This window comes from Cylas formicarius, unplaced genomic scaffold (assembly GCF_029955315.1).
Source record: "Cylas formicarius isolate icCylForm1 unplaced genomic scaffold, icCylForm1.1 PGA_scaffold_4__25_contigs__length_36172078, whole genome shotgun sequence".
Lineage (NCBI taxonomy): Eukaryota > Metazoa > Arthropoda > Insecta > Coleoptera > Brentidae > Cylas > Cylas formicarius.
In genome coordinates, this window is record NW_026844334.1 from 34,594,890 (window position 1) to 34,615,731 (window position 20,842).

Here is a 20,842-nt window from a genome sequence, read left to right on the forward strand (position 1 = left end):
ACAAAATGTATTTTGATCCTTAAATTCTTTGCAAAACTACTGAAATACCACGGAATTCTACGTAATTTCACTGAAATTTCAGAGAATTCCTTCATATTTATACCACATGTCCACTTGCGGTTTACTCCTCGGGTTCTTAATATAGAAACTCGATATTATGCTGGAGAATAGGTTGGAGAACCACGGTACTAACAAGGTCCAAGGGATGAAGCTTGATTGTGAATCTTAGGAAGTCCTGAGAGACTACCGATTTTTTAAAGATCTTAATAGCAGATTTAAGGTTGTGTTCGATGGGTGACGAGGAACATTTTTGATGTTGGTGAGTTGTGATATATTTTCTTTTCTGACGTTTATTTGTATTCTATGTCCTCTGGATAATAAAGACGAAAAACTCAAGCAAGTCTTTTAATGTTTCTATGAATTAATCTTTTCCAAAGGTCGTTTAAAAATATACTGCGACTACAAAAATGGTGACCAACCTCTACTCATGGAACTTAAATATCTCTCCGTTTTCTGGAATCCTAAGAAGTCTGAATAGAGGTTGACTGGTTAAACAACTGCATTAGTACATTTTAATGTTAACGACCTGCGAAGCATACGAAATAAAGGAATAATTTTGAAAAAATCATTAAGAACGTGCACCCAGTCTTGTGCAACGTAACGGCGGAACTTCTTCCAACGATTCGGCGCACATCGTGGATGAATTTTAAATAACGATCTATTCTAGTTGCTATTCCGGGTAATCTCGGATGACCGCAATCAAATCCCCACGAAATCACTCCCATTTGTTGTTCGCCGCACATCAAGGGACCTCCGGAGTCACCCTAAAAATCGTTGTTAATAATATAAAACGGATTAGAGAATTTGTCTTCTTGCTATTAAATCATTATTATTTTAAAATAAAGTTCCACAAGCCACTGTAACACAATTTAACAATCTTCTGAATTCCTCCTGTGCCGACTGTGGATGAATCCAACTTGCTGACGTTTCGCCAATCATCATGTTGGCTTCCTCGGAGCTTAACTGAAGCTGGTTGGCATTCTAATCTGTTCCTGCATATGCAATATTCGAGGGAGCTGGATCTAAAGGACGGACATGCACATATTGGGTAAAGAAGGAACTGTAAGAAGTTATTATATGTAAGAATAAGATAGAACTCTTAATATGTGGTCAGTAATGCTTTCAATGTAAGGAAGGATCACAATGGAAAGTGTGAGAATCCATATACAATAATATTAACGGACACTAAGGTTTTACATATATGAAAGACAGTCATCTGAAACCATGTTCATGTACTGGGTGTTTCCTCATATTTTGAATCCAATCTTAACTTTTTTATTTGAGGAGATAATTTTTATTTATGGTTTTTCATTAACTTTTGCGAAATTAAAGCCAACAAAAATGAAAATTGATGATGAAAATGGTATTTTCGTATCAAGTTATGTTTGTTAAATATTATTATTATATTGCTTCAAAAAAACAGATTTTTTTTGTTTTGAAAAATATAGGGTTTTTAAAATTTATTTTGAAAGGTTTTTGAGAAGTAAATGCCAATCCACTAGAGCCATGGCGAAAAACAATTCGGTGCGAAAATGTGACATTTTGATGTTCCGCCAAAAAGCATTACATTGCTTACATTTGCAAATTCATCTTTGTATAATTAAACCAACTGCTGTTAAATTATTATAATGAAAATCAAAAACATGAAATTGTGCGTTAATTTCATAAAATAGCAGCACATTTTTATTTTCAATACATTTCTGATAATCAGCAAACATTTATTAGAAACTGAGGATTTAGAAAGTGCATTGATAGTAAAATAAATTCCCGATTTCTTTCTGCCTAGATATTTTCTTTAAGATGTTCCCATAAAAAAGCACCAATTGGAGTCAAATCTGTACTTTTTGGTAAGTTTAGTATTAGTTTGGTGAGTAGTTCCTATCATTCCGCTGTTAGTTTGAATAATTGGCTAAAATTATTCTGTTTTTAAGCCACCAAACATAGATCACTTGTCGTCCTTGTTCTTTATCCTTGGAACACCTCGAAAGTTCTGTGGTGCCCCAAATATGTGTGTTGGACCCGATAAATATTCCAGCAGAACACAACCACACAACCTACTAATCTAATATTCTTGAACGGGTGAAACTTTATAGAAGGGCCATCCGTATTTAACTGTCAGGAAGGTAAGATATCAAGGAAAGGTAAGATATCTAACTCTTAAATTACATCGGCTAGAATTATATGCGGATTTATAATTATAGATATCCTTTCCCTGAAGTTTTTTTTCTATACAGCGAACGGAAAAAATATGGATCAAATTTATTTAAAATCAGATATTGGATTTTAAGAAAAGTGCGTGTTTTTTACAGTAAATAGAAATATACAGGGTGGATCTTTGTAAAATTTAACTCATTATTCTTGTACCTTACCCTATACCTATCTCTGAATCTCTGAATCTCTATGAATAAACAATAGAAATGTAATTTTCAAATGAACTAGTAAAATTCTTAAATTGTTACAATTACAATTCTGTCAGTAAAGAAAGCGAAAGTAAATGAAACTCAGACAATTAAAATTTTAATTCTCATTGGAGATAAAACGAGTATCCAACAAGTCAAATGGGGAAAAATTTTATAGAAACAGAAAACAAAAGCATTATTTTACTAGGTGTTAAGGATGCCCACCAATTGTTGACAATATGCTAGTCCGTTTAAAAACACTTTCAAAACATTACTCAGCATATTTTCATTAATTTGCCTCGCTTCATATCTATTACAAATTTGAAATCATCGAATTATTGTGGGTTTTTCCTTACACACTTTTCATTTTAAATATCCCCGGAGCAAAAAATCCAGTGGAAATCTTGCACACTTGTCGATCAAATTGGTGCGAAGCACTATCCTATTGAAGCCAAATCTGTCTATCTGGCATATCAGGCTCATTTGGATTTGGGAAACAAACTGCGATAGTGACAATTAAGTTATTTTAAGGAAATTGTATATATCGGACCCCAGAAAGATTTTGATCGAAGAAATAAGGTCCAATAATTTTGTTATTTCAAAATCTCTTTAATATTTTTTCTCTCATCCGCCGAGAATTATTTGTTTTCCAATATCTACAATTCTGTTTATTTATATTACCAATTAGAACAGCATGTGGCTTTATCACTAAACAGTATCTGGATGGATATAAGTTTCATATTACCATCACAATTTCATAAAACGGTAGTGCATTTGGGATCATTTTTATTCACCTCTTGTGGTAATGTAGCTTTTTGCAGATATTATATCCTTGTAATTTAAGCCAAGTTGTTAGTTAGCTATCATCATTATTTGAAGCTACTTCGGAAGATGCAAGTTGGGGATTATCCTCAACTTCTAATAAAATGTTAAAACTCGTGTTCTCATTTGTTTTTGGACGATCTGGCCGTAGACAATCTTTTACATGCTCTATTTCAATAAAGTTTCACGCAATTTTACTTACTGCGGATCTCGTAATGGGTCTTTCTAAACATTTTGCGATAAACAAATTACAAACTTCTCATTTTGACTCTGTATCTAACAGAAATTAAAATTTCAATTTTCCGGGTATCATTTAGATGCGCGTAAGAATTTAAGAACCTTAATCGTTCTAGCTACTTGCCTGTTCATTTCAAAATTTAATTTCAGTTTTTTATTCTTTTGCTAATAAAATGTAAGAGATAAGATAAGATAGCGTATACCGTATGCCGTTTGCACCATGTCCGTGAAATTTGACACATAATTCGAAAATAAAATTAAAAAAAATATTTTTCCATTTTAAAAATGGAACTTGATATCAACCTATGCTTTTGGATCGGATCCACTCTGCATATTTTCTATTTACTGCGAAAAATGTACAAGAACAAATTATAATGGGCATGTGCGATAATTTTTCTTGAAATCCAGCATCTGAGTTTTAAATAGATGAGTTCCATATTTTAGTCGTTCACTGGATGGTGTCGATGGTGAACTGACAATATATGTGTGTTACAGTAAATATTACAACCACGAATGCCCCGTAGTCTCACTACTGGCCCCATGGTCGATCTGGAGAAAGCCTACTTGACAGTATCTTTAAAGAGACTTCTCGAAACATTGAAGAGGTTTGGTTTGAGTAAAACCTATATTGCTCTATGGAATATGTATAAAAACTAAAGAGTTTGGTGAGATTGGAAAATGTCCAATCAGAATTTTTCTCTACAGCAAAGGAGGCCAAACGGGGATGCAGTTTATCATATACTTTGGTTAAAATGTATATCGAAGAAGTCATCGATAACTGGAGAAGGAATTATCCTGGAGCAGCAGTGCTTTACCATTCTCTTGTTTGCCGATTACCAAGTGATTAAAGCGAATGACGAGTAGGATGTAGACTTCATGTTTAGAAAATTGAAAATCACATAGTATCTGCGGCTTACCCGAGGGATTACCGCTTTCAGCTCCACTATCGGTGAATAAATTCGCTAATACGTGAGATCCTAGACAGATCTTTAAATCTGCTGTCGCATGGGAGAGTACCATGTTATCAATGATCAACAGCATGGCTTTCTTTTGTTGCGACTTACTACAACAAAGTTGCTTACTTATCAATAGTCTCCGTTAAATTCTTTTGAGAATAATATATTTTGGACTGCATTCCATCAGGGTCAACCATGAGCGACTTGGAGCTAAGTCGAATGTGTTGGAGTTTGAAAGTGATTTTATCAGGTTTACCCCAGGAAACACACTGTGGTCCCATGCCATTTAATTTGTTAATTATTGATATAAATTAATACTAAACATATGATTTTTCCCACTGCACAAAAATATAGAAGCTGTGGACTTGTTTCCAAATTTAGTACTGGTGTCATGTCAAATTATGGTATTGTTTAACAATAAATTTGAAAGTAACACTTTACATCTTTTCTGATATCATCATGGGCTAAGTCAATTTATTTATGCAGCTAAAATAAAAGAGGGAAGAAAAATATCAACGTTTACACAGTTCAAGTTTAAGCTGATCGCCCAAATCAAGATCAAGGTCTATGCAAGAAGTAGCCTGCTCGGAAGTTTAAACAAAAGAAATCCCTAGATCTGGTTCTATCCGATCTGTTAAAATTAAACTTTTATAATACGTAGTCATTATCTGTAATAATTATTTTAAATGGAGAAATATGAGCAAGATCCTTAGGATACATGAATACTCTTTTATCGTCCTAACTTTGACTCTGTCATAGAGTATGCTATAATCCTCTGGGGCAATAGCGCTTAGGTACAAAAAATATATTTGTAGACCCGAGCAAAAATTACAAATTGGCGCTTCCAGAAGAAGGCTCAAAATTATGCTTTTTCGAAGAGCGAGTGTTTTATTTGGTTTACCGCTCGTCAAGCAACAAAGTATGCCAAATGCTCGCTTTGTTACCATGGAAACCATAGTGAAGGATCGTATACAGAACATGCCAACGCTGTCAAGAAAAAGGATCTGTAAAAAAATTACCCAGTGCAGGACGGTCAAAACCGAGAAGAAAAATTTGAAGTAAGCATCAACCAGTTATATATAAATGTCAAAATCAGTAAGACCAATTTTGAAGGATAACCCTGAGAGCCGAAAATATAACTCAAGGTCCGTATTTTCAACATTTTACTCCGCGACGAAGCTACTCTTTGCTTGAATGGTCAAGGTAATAGGCAAAACTGTTGAATTTGGTCAAGACATAATCCTGATTGAATGGCCGAACTTCATAAACCATATCCAGAAAATATCTGAGTTGGAACATTGAGTAATACCATCATTGGGACGGGACAGTATTTAAAGGTTCTTATAGGGCCGCAGAGTACCTAACAAGGTGCAACTAAATAAGAATTTACAAGAAATCCGATATATTAATATGCGTCCAAATTATTTAAAAAATGCCTGAAATAATCAAATATATAAGTAATACAAATGTTTCGAAAAGGACAATCAAGAGATTGTTTATTGTAATCGTACCATACGCAGCGACAGTTTTTGGAGCAAGACTTATAATCGTGTTCGATTTATCAACAATCGGAACAGAAGGAATAGTATTAAAGTAGCCCGTGGAAGTTTCTTTGAAACAAAATAATAAATTAGGTATAACTTACCTTGCAAGAGTCCTTTCCTTCCTCTGAAAGCGTGCATATTACTTTATCCGCAAAACGATGGATGTCTTTTACAAACCTATACATATGTCTGCACTCAGCCCATGTTATGACGGGTAAGTAAACGCACTGCAGTAAGTCCATAGGGAATAAAAGGTCGGGCTTCGCTAATCCCCAACCCATAAGTAATGCTCCATAGCAGTGTTGAACTTCGCCTGGTATACTTCGAGATGGCAGTTTGACGTAATCAACGTATTGCGATTTTCGTATGGGGTCTTCTAACTACAACAAAAACTATATTCCACATGTGAGCTCGACTTTTAAAACTATTCTCGGCCAGGGAAAAATAAATCAAAAAATGAATGATTACAGAATCAGCACTTAATCGATAGTAAAAATTGTTTGCATAGTAAAAGCATCCAGTGTTACAGGCAAAGTTAAAGTTGCTTTTTTTTATAGTTCATAATTATAAATTATAAATGTAATTATAAATTATAAATAAATGAAAATATGTAAATAAATTATAAACATAATTTATAATGGATGTTATTTTCTTTACCAGATGAATTTGCATGTGACTGACTCGGTGCTTGTTTCTACTGTTTTTAAGAGTTACGAAACTCACATTTATATTCAGCACCATGGGTATGAATAAAAAATAAGTTTCTAGTTCTACTTCTAAGTAATAACTTCAGCTTTGTCTAGCTAAATTTGGCTTTTGCTAATAGCCAAGGTTGTCATAAATATATTCTTAAAAGTATGTTGTCTACAGAAATTTCTGAATTCATTGCAGATTTTCTTTGGTTTTAACTTTATATGTCTTAAGACCCTGGTCGATAATATTTAGAATCTAAGAAAGGACGACTGTGCCAAGTATGGGGTCGCTTTAATATTTATTTTCTTTTGGAGGTTATGGTGATGTGTAATTTGGGTAGAGATAGTTCTACTCATCTCTAAATAAGAGAGCTGGATGGAAATTCCTAGCGAGAAGAGCTTTTGTCAGGTGTTGTAATTCTGGATTGAGTGACTCGGATTGATATAATTTTACGGTTTTGTAAAAAAGACAGCTTTATCTCTCAATAGAGAACAATCTATCAAAACAAAAATAATATTTAATAACCCAATTAGCTAAAGTTTCCAGCATTAATATATCAATTGAGACAATTAAGACCGTTCGCAATCGACATTGAGATGGTACAAAGCTAACATGGCCCTGACATCAAACATATATTTCATAATCCATTCAGTCTGCAATTAAACATATCTAATACTTTGGAACAATTATTACAATTAGAACAAGATTGCTTTAGAAACATCGTCGGTGGGCGGGGCAAGTTCGTCGCAAGTAGCGCGAATCAGTTTTTTATTTTAAAACGAATGCGGTTCCCGGATTCTTGTTCTAGATGGACGCATTGTTTTTCTATCGTGCTCCTGCGGACCACTATGGAACATTTGCAAAATCGATGTAATTTTATTGTAAATACACCCTGTATAAAGCGTCTTTCATATCTCGTCGAACTTCAAAGTGACGGCAAACTTTGGTAAATATTAACATTTGTATTGGTTATTGCAATTTAAAATTATATTTTTTCAAATATCTCGCCCCGCCTGAATTATAGACGAAACCTTAAACTCTCTCTCGACAGAGTTTACGATACTGTTCATTTATCGCCAAATAGTTCACCCACAAAAGCGGAAATTTCTAGGATCTATTAGAATCTTTTGCCCACAAACGACATACCCTGTATACAATTCCAACAATGTTCGAAATAAAGGCTATAGTCCTGGATTTTTTCAAATATCTCGAACAGCGTACGTGATAGATGAAAACCGTAAATAAAAAATTGTAGACTTTGATACGGCCTATAACACTGTTTGGAGGGATTAGCTATTTTTTGTACGAATTTTGATTTACGGTTAATAATTTACCCTCTTAAAGAACACTTTTCGGGGTCTTTTAGATTTTTGTCCATAACTAAAACACCTTGTATATAATCGAAAAAAATGCTTAAAACAAAAGTTATAGCTCCCCACGTATTACGATTGTAAATTTTTTTAGATCGGATGAATGGTTTGGAGGAAAAGATATTTTTATGGATGCCAAAATAACCACAAAAAAAATACTAAAAAATAAAAAAAATACTTCCCGTTATTTTATTGCTCTCAATTTGAAAAGTCTAAATGCGGGTCTAGACTTGTACGTCTCTCCCAAGTCTGAAGTCGGTAGCTGCTAATTTGGAGCACGTATTATGTTATTTAATGTTTCACGGAATATCGCGAACACCCTGTACAATACTTAAAAACCCTAAATACAAAAATTTTCCAATTTTCAATATATTTTTTTTATTGTTCATTTTTTTTGAATTTGCGGTGCACCCTGCATATTTTTTAAAAATTGTCAAAAGTTTATGCAGCCGTATCCTCAGCGTCTTCTGGTTCAAGAATCTTTTCGGTGTTGAAATGGTTTTTGAAAAATGATGTTTTTTGTAGACTCTTGCACACTCCATTTTTATTTTTTTTTACATACTTCCCGACCCCCAGCCACCCCCCCATTTTCAACAGGTTCCGCCACAGGGCAAAACTGCATATATGTGCCAAATATGAAGTCGATTGCTTCAAATTTCGGACACTTATCGTGTTTCATAGCAATGTTCAAAAAAATACAGCCGAAAATTGCGGAAAAAAGATGGATGCCGCCGTCGAATCGAGGCCATTTCGTACAAGTTTATGTATGTGATGGAGGGTTAAAAAGGAGGCAAATTTCAATTTTGTAGCTCCCATGGTTCGAAAGTTATTAAGGAAAAACCAAATGACGGAGAACGGACAAACAGAAAAAAAAATTTTTTTTCTTTGCTGATCATTTCTGTTGTTCAACACTTTTTGTATTAAGTCTATTTAAATAAAATTCATAATCTAAACCTCTCGGTTTACATGTACCATCAGCCTTGTTTCTATTCAAGAGGAATATATTTTATTGTATATTTTATGTTAATAAGGTGTAGAGAGCGATAGTTGAAGCCTATAATGTCACAATTTCATGCAATACCTTTTATATTAGTGCTATTATTAGTATTATATGATATTTCTAAATAAAATGATTTTTACCATTATTTTAAAATGGAATAAAAAATAACTTAAAGTTAATATTCCTTAGAGATAATGAATAATGGCAGAATATACCAAAGCAAATTCTGAAAATACTGGTTTGAAATGTAGGTACCTAAATAAACATTGATTTCGTTTATTTCTGTATTTTGTAATGGTAACTACATATTACGCTAACAATTTTTTTGTTCCCTATTAGTAGAATATAATAATACAAATCTATTAAATTAAACATTTTGACAGATGTTTTTATTTAGAAAATTGATTGTATATTATTTTGGTAGGGTGATTTCAAAAATGTTATGCATTTATTTGTATCACGTAAGGTTGTTTTGCAAAGAAAAACGATATTTCTAAAATAATTTACTCTTTTATTCAGTAAAAAAGAGTGAGAAAAATAAGCATTTCTCAAACTTTTTTGAATGAAATCTTCGGCTTTTTGCAAGAAAGCTGCGTTGTACGGACATTCGACTTTGTTTTTAAGGACATATCCCGTTTTAACATCCAGCAGTAGTCCGCCATCATCCTTATGCTCCATGACATCTCTGTTTCATTTCCTTAATGTTCTGATGAAACCTCTCTCCCTGTTCTTTTCTGACTGCTGCACGATTTTCAGAAAAGATCAAGTATTAAAACAGGAAAGGCACTGTCAAACTCATGTTACCTGAATAGGAAGCAGTAAATGTGTAAAAGTTTTTTGGGGTCAACTAATATATTTTTGCTCTCAGGTGTAAAACTTGTTCTTGAGGGCCATTCTATTTAAGTATAATGTCTACCTCATGCCCTACTATCCCACTCACAAATAAAGCATGGGAATTTTTATAACTCCCATGTTGTCCTAAGATGCATGCACAACACTTTAAGGTCTCCACAAGATCCACTGATGTTTGGTGGTTTAATTAGTTTATTTTTTTCAAAAGAAGTCCTAAATTTTCATACGTTTCTTTTGAATGTACCAACTGTGCAACGACAACCGAGGCTTGAGTCAATAAACAGGCGCCAGCTAAGTGATTAATATAGTTGCAATACACTAGCCGTCCTTCCTCAGTAAAATATTGACATAATTCTATTTCGCGATCCCGGTAAAAGCTTGATGTGACGCCAGGTGTCAGTAAATGCTTGTCACGAAGGCTGCACGCTAACAGTTCGGATGCATCCATTGTAAGGTGCAAATCTCTAATTAAATTATTTATCAAAATAAATAAGAACTAAAAGTTGATTTTCACGAAATTATATATTTCAAATGATAAAGACACGGTGTTATCGAAACAATTGTCATGTGATATAATTTCGTGAAAATATGAATTTTTAGTTCTTATTTATTTTGATAAATGGATTTTCATCAAGTCAAAGCCACCTCAGTTCAATTAAATTATTTAATTCGCTCTAGTACACTTCAGGCTCCCTTAATCTGAAATCATCTAAATCGGAATAAGATTCCTCAAATTCTGACGATTTGACGTTTTCTAGTTCTTTTGGGACGGTAGGTGGTGGTATATCTAGTCCATGAGGAACTGGTCGAATAGCAGAGTTAAGATTAGGATACACAATTTGTTTCTTATTTGTTCTATTGAATCCTTGAACATTACACGAAAAAAATAACAATCATTACTGTGATTCCTAGGCTCTCGCCATAACATAGGAACACCAAAGCAAAGCAAAACATATCTTCCTTTTCTTCTTTTTGCCAGTTTCTTAATGCTTCAACGAAAATGGAAAAAATATTGTGAGGAGCCCAAGACTTGTCTTAGTCGATGACATCACTACTACAGATATAACAAAAGTTGTTTGGATTGTTCACACAATCTCTTATTTCCATATTTCTACGTTATAGAATACTAGAAATACGCAACAACGACAATAGCCGCGAACACACTAGCACGACTCCCAATAAATCCAACTGCACATAAGCAGGTTACAACGCTGTATTGATGCTTCTACGCCAACTCTGTTGCTTTGCAGAGAAATCTGATATTATCCAGTACCAAATCACATTTAATTTCATAAAAAATAAATCATTTAAAAATCAGGCATTAAATGCTACATACATATTCATGTCATAGGTAAGTATATTAATAAAATAATATTTTGCTATAAAGAAAATTGATGATAGAACATGCCGTTTTTCGGAAAAGGGGCACCCAAAAATATACAATCAAGCGAACAGATTTGAAACATAAAAATCAGACTTCAAATGTATTAATGTATGTAATGTAATGTTAATGTAATTAATGGGTTTAAATTTTAACGTAATTCCGTGGAATTCTCCATTACTCTACTCTTCACTCACCCTTAGTATCGCAATATCTGCCTCAAGGGTGGCCCGACTGAATCTTGGATGAATATAACTTTGTATTACTTTAGCATAGATCGTTTTCGGGCTACTTAAACCTGCTGCTACGTACATACCACTAAAAACGCAATGTGCTGCCGTAAGTGCTAGCAGTTCGTTCATCAAAGTTGCTCCACATCTTCGTCTGTATGATCCCTTTGAAGATAATTCCATAATGCAAACCTAAGATATTAAGTAGTTAAGTAAGATGTTCAACGCCAAAAATCTATATCAACCGCAGCGGGATAATACATTTTTCCAATATTGAACACATATAAACTCACCATAAAAGGATAATCGTTGGTCGAACAATTAAATCCTCCATATATCCTGTTATCTGTTTGTTCCAAACTGGAATTGTTTGTCAAATTATAAGGTGATGTTAATTGATACCGAAGTAACAAATAACAAATTAAAATTAAGTAGAAATTCGTCATTACTGACAGCGAGCTAACATCAAAACCAGGAATGTCAAACTCACGAAAGAATGATCAAAAACTGTTGTTCTCATTAACCTCTCAATTTATTATACAGGGTTGTGAAAAATAACCTGAACGGTTTCTACTTTTTCTACGATCGTTAGTTTTTGAGTACATTTTTGCAAAACAACACAACAAAAACGTCAAAATTCAAGCCGTGGGCAATATCGGAAAACGAAACTTAAGCGGCATTTCAGAAAAGGGAGTAGAAAATAGTATATTATGCAACAAGTGCGGTAAACGGCATTTGACTGACGAGTTTATTTGACACGAGCGGAGCGAGTGTTTAATAAACGAGTGAGTTAAAAAGTTTACCGAACGTGTTGCATACTATACTTTTTCTACGACCGTCAGTTTTTGGGTACATTTTCGCAAAACAAGACGAATACATTCACTGACATGACTGTCAGAATTGACAAACTTCAAAATTCAAAGCGTGGGATCTCCGAAAACATCCGATTGCTGCCAAATCCGTGCGGTAAAATCCCGGAAATGTCCGAAGTGGCTCGGATTCATGGGAAACGAAACTGACGTGGTAAAGCGACGCTTCCCGCACGCTAGATCGGTGTGTAATTAGGTATTTTACAGACGGGAGTAGAAAAAAGGGTTTAACAACCTACCTACCTACAAATAGAGGCTTAAATTTCGTTCTGCTTCATGGAGGATATGTAAAAGGGTTTCGTAGCATAGAAAAGCGACAACAATTATAATGATAAGTTTGAGGAGTTGCTAATTCTCTTCTTACCCAACAATTACCTAAACCTGACGTAGGGGAAAAAAGCCGAAATTGTATTGGTTGCTCTGCCACGCACCTCTTGATCTAAATCGTATATAAAATCAACGCGAAAAACTGCTCAGAAAAGGAAAAAAAAAGAAAAATAAAAGGGGTAAGTAAATGAAAAAAAAAAGATTGAATTTCTTGCAAAACTGGGTCGCTGGGTGCTTGTAAATTAGTTACCCGTAGTGCTCAGAGTTCTGGAGCGATGGGGGGGTCCACGAATAATAAAGAAAATATAGCACTATCTATCCTTAGGGCGCCAGGAAGTAGCAGACCTTCCAGTCTCTCAGATGGTGTGAGGAATCCGATGTTTTACAAAAAAGAGAACATTAACGATGAAACCTACCATTAAAGTTAAATTGGTACAATCGATAAAAGATAGTCGTGAAGGTTAAGGGGACAAAAAAAGAGACAGATGAAAACTGATCTACGTTATTTATTACGCGTCGATAATGAGAAACTACAACTCCGCGACATACCGACCTAAACTCCGCAAAATTCAATTGCCGTCCCCGCAACAAGTTGACAGCCCGTTTAATACGAAATTCCCGAAATAATAGAAATACACAAAGGAAAAAAAAAAGGTCAAATTCCCTTAGGTGATCACCACAGGCTTACAGGGGCAATATAGGTAATTATTAACATAAAAAAACTCGACTACGATCATACTCAGTATTACCGATACGTCAAGTTCCCGCATATAATTATACATAAATTTTGTACACAAATTTTCGAGAGTAAAACTACATGATTATTGAATTTCCGTGTCGGTATAGCAAAAAGGGTATGGATTAAATTACCGAGAGTAACAAAAACAGAAAACAAAAAAAAGGGTATGCCTAACAATATCTCGCGTAGCGCTTACATCGAACTGGACGTCACCTTGTTTATTTCCCGAACAGTGCAGCCTACAGGGGGTGTCTGACCTCGCGCAGATCTATCAAGTGAGCCGGTAGTCAAGCAATGATTCAAATGTGCTCCAATATCCAGAGAACACAGGAACTTCGATGTTTGGATCCTCCCCGAATACGTCAATCCAGAAGCCTCCGAAACGCGAGCCCTCCTAAAGGAGGTACAGGTGCTCGAAGGCGAGTACAGGGCTTCAAGGAGATACGGGTGCTCCAACGAGAGTACGGGTGTTCCAAGGACCCTCGATGGATGTTCTTGAGGGTGAAAGCTTGGTAGGCACCAGGTAGCAGTCAAATCCTCTTACAGAGTAAGTGTGGGCAGTTCTCCGAACGAACCAAAAATATGAACAGCAACGGAATCACCAAATCGCTGACCACACATCTAAGTGAATTTAACCCTATATCCGCAAAGCGATGGCTGAAGAAAAAGCCGGTGGGTTAATCACTATTTGGCTAGCTACCACACTGTTCTTCTACCGAAACAGGAAAACGATATCATACCACGTATGTCGCTCGGAGCCAGGAGTGAGGTAGATAAATAGATTACTTTCTCAGATATTCGAGAGAGATGCCGGAACGGAGAGAAATCACGGAACTTGGTGCATAAGGTCATACGTCCAATGATACTAGCGATACGAATCTATTTCGCGAACGAATTATTTATTCAAAGAGAATATATACGCGAATTAAATTACGACTTTCTTAGCCTGGTAGCGCGGACGTCAGAACAAATCAGGTGTTTGCCGGTGAGGCAGGAAAAAAAGGCGCTTAGAATTTAAAATGTAGGCGCGGAACTACCGGATCGTATTCCAGTAAAGTAACAATTCTGAAGTGTTACAGCTCGTAAAAAATATTTTCTCGACTCCTACTTGAAATCAGAGCAATTGGAAATTGACTACTCTTACAGAAATAAGTATGACAAAAAGAAAATTGAGGAAATAGCTACGAAATTCGGGATAGATGTTTTACGCTGATAATCGTATCTATGTGAGTTATAGAATCAAGTATAGCGACAACGATTTCAATACAGAATAAGGTTGTTAATAGAAGAAGCATTTAAACATTTTACTCAACAACTGTGCTGACAATCTCCAATAAAACGTGGATGAAGTTATTATTGGTGTGAGGCCCTCTATTGTATTCTCAGTGTGACTTTGACTATAGAAGCAAAGGGCTTGAGCCGTCGTCCTGAGGGCTTGCGGTTTCGCTCCCCATTCATTAACCGTCATTCTTTGGAGGAGGTTATTTCCAAGATATTATGGACAATGTTTAATTTCCTAAACTAACCAATCAATTAATATTTAAAGTATGTCTAATATGGAAGAAATTCATTAATAAATCTGGTTGCATTTCAAGAAAAATGCTCATATAGCATAATTTTCCTTGCGCATTTTTGGTGGGTCATAAAAGATTGTCTACGGCCAGGTCATCGTCCAAAAATTCACGAAAACACAATATTAAATATTTTATTAGAAGTTAGAAATAATCTCCTACTTATGAAATAGCTTCAAATAATGATGTTAACCAATCAAGCTTTCCTTGTATTAAAAGAAGAAAGGCATTATCCTTACAGGATTACATTATTACAGGAGCTGAACGAACATGATCTCGACTGCAAACTGCAGTTTTGCTAAACTATAAAGGAAATATGCAACTTAAATCCCCTTTTGGGGTATTATATTTACAATGCGTTCCAAATGATTTAATTTCCACTCTCGCAGTTTCCTTTCAACGGGGTGGTGCTCCACTGCAATTCGCTCCACAAGTGTGTGTAAAGTAAATAGGGTATTTCCTGCACAGTACATTGGTAAAATGGGATCGGTAGAATGGCCTGTAAGGTTTTCAGATATTACTAGACTGGAATTTTTCCTCTTGGGATATTTAAAACCACAAGTGCGTAAAGAAAAATCACAATATTTATATGATTTGAAATATCGGATTATATAGAAATTAAAACCAATAATTGAAATATGTAAATTTAATATTATATCCGCTAACATGTTGGCTCCCAAAAAGTAAGAGATAAGGTATTCCACTTGACTAATGCGTAAAATAGATTTAAAATAATGGTGTTCCATTTAAAAAGGGAACTTGACCCACCTTCTATATTTTGTGTTTACTGAGAAAAATGTTTATGAAAAAATTATGAAAGACGTGTTTTTAAACCCCGAATTCGAGATGGTTTTTTTAATATCCTGAAAAGTTTTGTGTAGTTTCAAAAGATGATCTGATAAGGCTTGTTTCCTTCGATTATATGCTGCCATACCTAGCTATAGACTAAAGTGAATTCTAAAACCTAATAAATATTTTTAATTAATTAACATATAAGCTTACTAAACATAAATGGCTTATTAAACTGCTCCGCTAGGGAGCACATTGGTTTAAGTTCGCAATGATTTGATAAATACAGGGATAGGCCCGCCGGTCGTATATGATGAGGCCGAAGCCTCTAAACTACGAGCTCGATATCCCACATAAGAGACCTTAAGTTTCCGTGAAGCAAACTGCTCCCAAAGTTGGTCGCTTCGCGCTTGAATCCAGAGCCGATTAATATGTTGGTATAGTGCTTTCATAGATAAATTGTTTTGGCTTATTGAATGCAATAAAAGTACCTCTTCCAGTTGCATTGTATAAAGAAGAGCTTCGCAGTAAACATGCTATAAATGAGCAATGGGCAACACAGGGTCGGACTGCGAAAAGCAAATAATAATACTAACTTAAATCTTCCAATATGGTTTTTATATTGCACCGCCGATTTGCTTAGACTAGAAATCACTAGTAAGATTCTATTCATTTAATATTAACCACATTGACCAAGACTGTAATAATATTAATAACGATTTACATAAAATATCGGTCTGTCTGTATGTCTGTCATTTGGTTGTTTTGGATTTAATACCCATTTCTTATTTTTATGGTCTTTGAGGGAAATTCCTATAATATTATTTTCCCCTAGATCGTTTGATATTTCTTATTCTGTCTAGATTTTTTTTTGTAAAGTTCCACGTTTGGGCACAATAGGTCAGGACCGAAATAACAGAGGAGTTGAATGCTTTTTTTGTTAGTTGTGAGTTTGTGGGTTTAGCTGATTCTTATCCGTCTATTTATTTCAATGGTCAGGTTTTCCTAGCTTGCTTAGAAAACTTGACCCAGATATTCGTATTCCTGAACAAATTTAATAACTGTTCCCTCTATATCTATAACTGGCATATCGTATGTGCTAGTCATTACTAGGTTTGGTGAAATTCATTTTAAGAACCTTTGTTTTTGATGCCTCATAACAGCATTTTTAAGAGGTCTTCCCGTTTTGAAGCTATTGACAGTACATTATCTTCAAACCTGAGGTGATTTAGGTACTTTCGGTTTACTTAGATTTCCGGGTCTTTCCAAACTTAAGATTTAAGTACACTATCAGACAAAAGTAGAGCAACATCTTCAAAAATAAGATATATTTAACACAAGTCCCAACATTATGATTATACATGCAAGGTATTGTATACAAATACAATACATTTGAGGACATTAAAGTAGGCTATGATTTATTGATGATCACAAACAAAACAAAATTAATTTATTTTGACCTTACTTTCAAATGCGTATTAGCGACGCGTCAAAAATAGAGCAACATTTCTAAAATTTATTCAAAACGACGCTTTTAATGTAAGTAAATGCAAAAATAACTCGAGTTGGGTTTATTTTGTGCTAAGTTAACCATTTGTGCGCAGGACTACTTATGCCAAGAGGAATTCCAACTTCAAAAGACCTAAAGCAAAGAGTAGTAAATGCATTTATGGAAGGTACCAATCAAGCTGATATTTCAAGACAGTTTATATTACCTCGGTACAGCGTATCTAGAATAATTTCATCGTATAATGACAGAGGACACTTAGAAAAATTGCCGAAATCGGGAAGACCCAAAAAAAAACAACGGTTTTGACTGACAGGCGCATTAAAAGAATTGCTCAACAAGATCCTTGGAAGTCCGTACCTCGAATTATTGCCGAAATTCCAGAAATTACGGTTGGTATACGAACTGTGCAAAGAAGATTGGTAGCTTCAAAGTTGTTCAGTTGGCCTTTGCACGCCGGAATTTAAACTGGACCATCGATGACTGGAAAAAAGTTCTATTCATCGATGAAACGCGATATAAAATATTCAATTCTGATGGAATGCGACGTGTGAGGCGACCAATTAATACAAGGTTTAACCCTAAGTACGTAACACCTACAACTAAACATGGTAAAGGCAGTGTTTTTTATGCGGATGTTTCTCATGGAATGGAGTAGGTCCTATACACTTCATTAATGAGACAATGGATCGATTTGTTTATAGGGAGATTATGCAAAATGTTATGCTCCCTTATGTAGAGTGGGAAATGCCGTTACGTTTTATTTTCCAACAGGACAATGACCCAAAACACTCTTCAGAACTCGTTCAACAGTGGTTTGCAGAAAATAATGTTAAAGTTTTGCAGTGGCCGGCACAGTCGCCAGACCTTAACCCAATTGAAAATCTCTGGGAAGAAGTAGAACGTCGCATTCGTACACAAATGTTTCCAAATAAAGAATCGTTGATAGATAAAATTAATGAAGTTTGGACAAATCTTCCAGAAAATGTCACTCAAAAGTTGATAGAGTCAATGCCACGCCGTTGCCAGTAGGTAATTCTCAATAATGGATATTCTATAAATGATTAACGCATAATTTTAATTATTATTATTGTACTATAATGTGTGTTTAATGTTTTTTTTAAATAGACTACAATACAATACTGTTAAATACAACTTTTTGAAATAAAATAAAATAAAACACTGTTATACAATTTGTTGCTTTACTTTTGTCGCCTTCATTTTCGTCAAATTTTATATTAATTATTATTTAGCTTTCACCAACTAACTTAAGGTACACCCAAAATGTTGTGAAAAATTACTTGCTGTGCAAGGAAAGTATGAAAAAATATGAACCAATTTTTTTTTTATTTAAAAAATACTAAAAAAATATTTTTGTTGCTCTACTTTTGTCCGATAGTGTATGCTATTTAAGGCACAAGTAAATAATTTTGGTGAAATTGTATCCCTCTGCCTTTCCCCTCGATTAATGGGTATATTTTCTGTGTAACACTTACTTCTAATTGTGTAGAAAACCAGGGCAATTTGTGATGGATGTGTTTCTACCGAAGCACATCGGGTTCAGAAGCGTCGAAAACAATACACACACTGTACTATACTAACGGAGGGTATTACTATACGTAAAAAACAAAAGTACAAATTGCATGGACCGGTCGTACCGACTCTGGTACAGCAGATCGAAATCGAACAAAACAATCAATCGCACGTCAACACAGTTCGTCCCCTAAAAAGGAACTGGCCACTTCCCGCTCCTTCGCCGACTTCGTCTCCGACAATTGGCAATAGAGGGCGCTCCGCGCATCACCACCACACAATACACTCCAACCAATTTTTAAACCATCACAAATTGTGAGCAATAATGACAATATCGACATTTATAAAAACGTTGATGACTGAGGAAAAGTTTTTTTTTTAAATCCGTTAAACCATTTTGAAGTAACTAATAATTATTTGCAAAATTCGTACACCATAAAGAGATACAGCAATAGGTTTTTTACAAAAGAGACTTGAATTTTTGAAAAATCGGATATAAATGTAGCAATACAATAAAATTATATGAATGACATTTTTTGCTATTATAATTCTTCAATAACTTTTCAATAAATTGCATATACTTATCTACTTTTGTGTAAACACTAGAGATTATGGTATTGTCACATCCAAAACTCCATGATAATATCCCAATTTGCGTTTCGTGGCATATTAATGGCCCGCCTGTGTCTCTCTGAAAAGCCGTAATTATTGAGAAATTTCCAATCTACTAAAATTTTAATAAAAATTCAAATGAAATAGTGTTATCGTTTAAAAAATAATCTTAAGTTGGTTAGTTAGTTAAAATTGTTTTTTATGTTCTTAAGTTATCAGTAGTGAGTGATGGTTTTATTTTTGACCAATAATAAAAGTTTTGTTTTCATTAGAACATTTTGAGACCTAAGAACCACAAAAATGCCCAAGTGGTCCAATCAGAAAAGACAACATTTCAGAACTGGAATTGAATGCCATAAACCATTTGTTTGACCATAGACGTGAAATACTCAATAATGGTGTTATTATTGTATTGGGAATTTTAGCATAAAGAGTAAACTTTGCATTTTAATGGCATGTTGGTGAAGACCTAGTAATTATTGGAATGTAGTAATAATGTGCGGCACCTTTTTTTAAAGTCAATAGATGTGTAAACGCTAAGATATTAGTTTAACTATAACTAAATAATCCCATATATTATAGGATGACTGACATAAGGTTGGTGGCTTGCAAGAAGATAAGCAATCACAACATTTGATCATTTTGAACTTTTATTGAGGAATATACTTTTTCTACTTCCGTCCGTAAAATACCTAATTACACACCGATGTAGCGTGCTGGAAGCGCCACTTTACTACGTCAGTTTCGTTTTGAAATTAGTCAATTCTGACGGTCATGTCAGTGAATGTATTCGTGTTGTAAAATGTTCGGTAAACCTTTTGTCCCTCGTTTATTAAACAATCGTTCCGCTCGTGTCAAGTAAACTCGATAATCAAATGCCGTTTACCACACTTGTTATATAATATCCTATTTTCTACGGATCCGAGCGGCTTAGGATATTTACGGAATATTATTACACGGGTTTGGAGCAATCGAATGTTTTCGGAGATATTACCGCACGGCTTGAAGTTTACCGTTTATCAATTCTGACGGTCGTGTCAGTGAATGTATTCGTGTTGTTTTGTACAAATTCAAAATGTAACAGTTGTTGAAAAAGTATAGAATACAACACGTTCGGTAAACTCACTCATTTATTAAAAACTCCGCTCGTGTCAAATAAACTCCGTTTAATGCCGTTTACCGCACCTGTTGCATAATATACTATTAAGTCACTAGTTTAATAAGTACTCGCTCCGCTCGTGAGAAATGAACTTGTGACTCAAATGCCACACACCTGTTGTTATTACCAACTTAATGAAAAAGTACGGCGTCGCGAAATCAAAGAAGTAATAAAAACATTAATGATTATTTT

At 34.6% G+C, this 20,842-nt stretch overlaps 1 protein-coding gene across 1 annotated transcript; it reads right to left on the reverse strand.

Annotated features, from left to right (window-relative positions):
- Positions 1-406: 406 nt before the first annotated feature.
- On the reverse strand, positions 407-19,052 carry LOC132701018 (anionic trypsin-2-like). The gene is made up of 4 exons (XM_060668637.1): positions 18,843-19,052; positions 11,512-11,736; positions 6,120-6,398; positions 407-824 (listed from the first exon to the last, which is right to left on the reverse strand). Exons 2-4 carry the CDS (start codon positions 11,725-11,727, stop codon positions 579-581), a joined length of 741 nt encoding a protein of 246 aa, XP_060524620.1. The 5' UTR covers positions 11,728-11,736; positions 18,843-19,052; the 3' UTR covers positions 407-578.
- Positions 19,053-20,842: the final 1,790 nt, after the last annotated feature.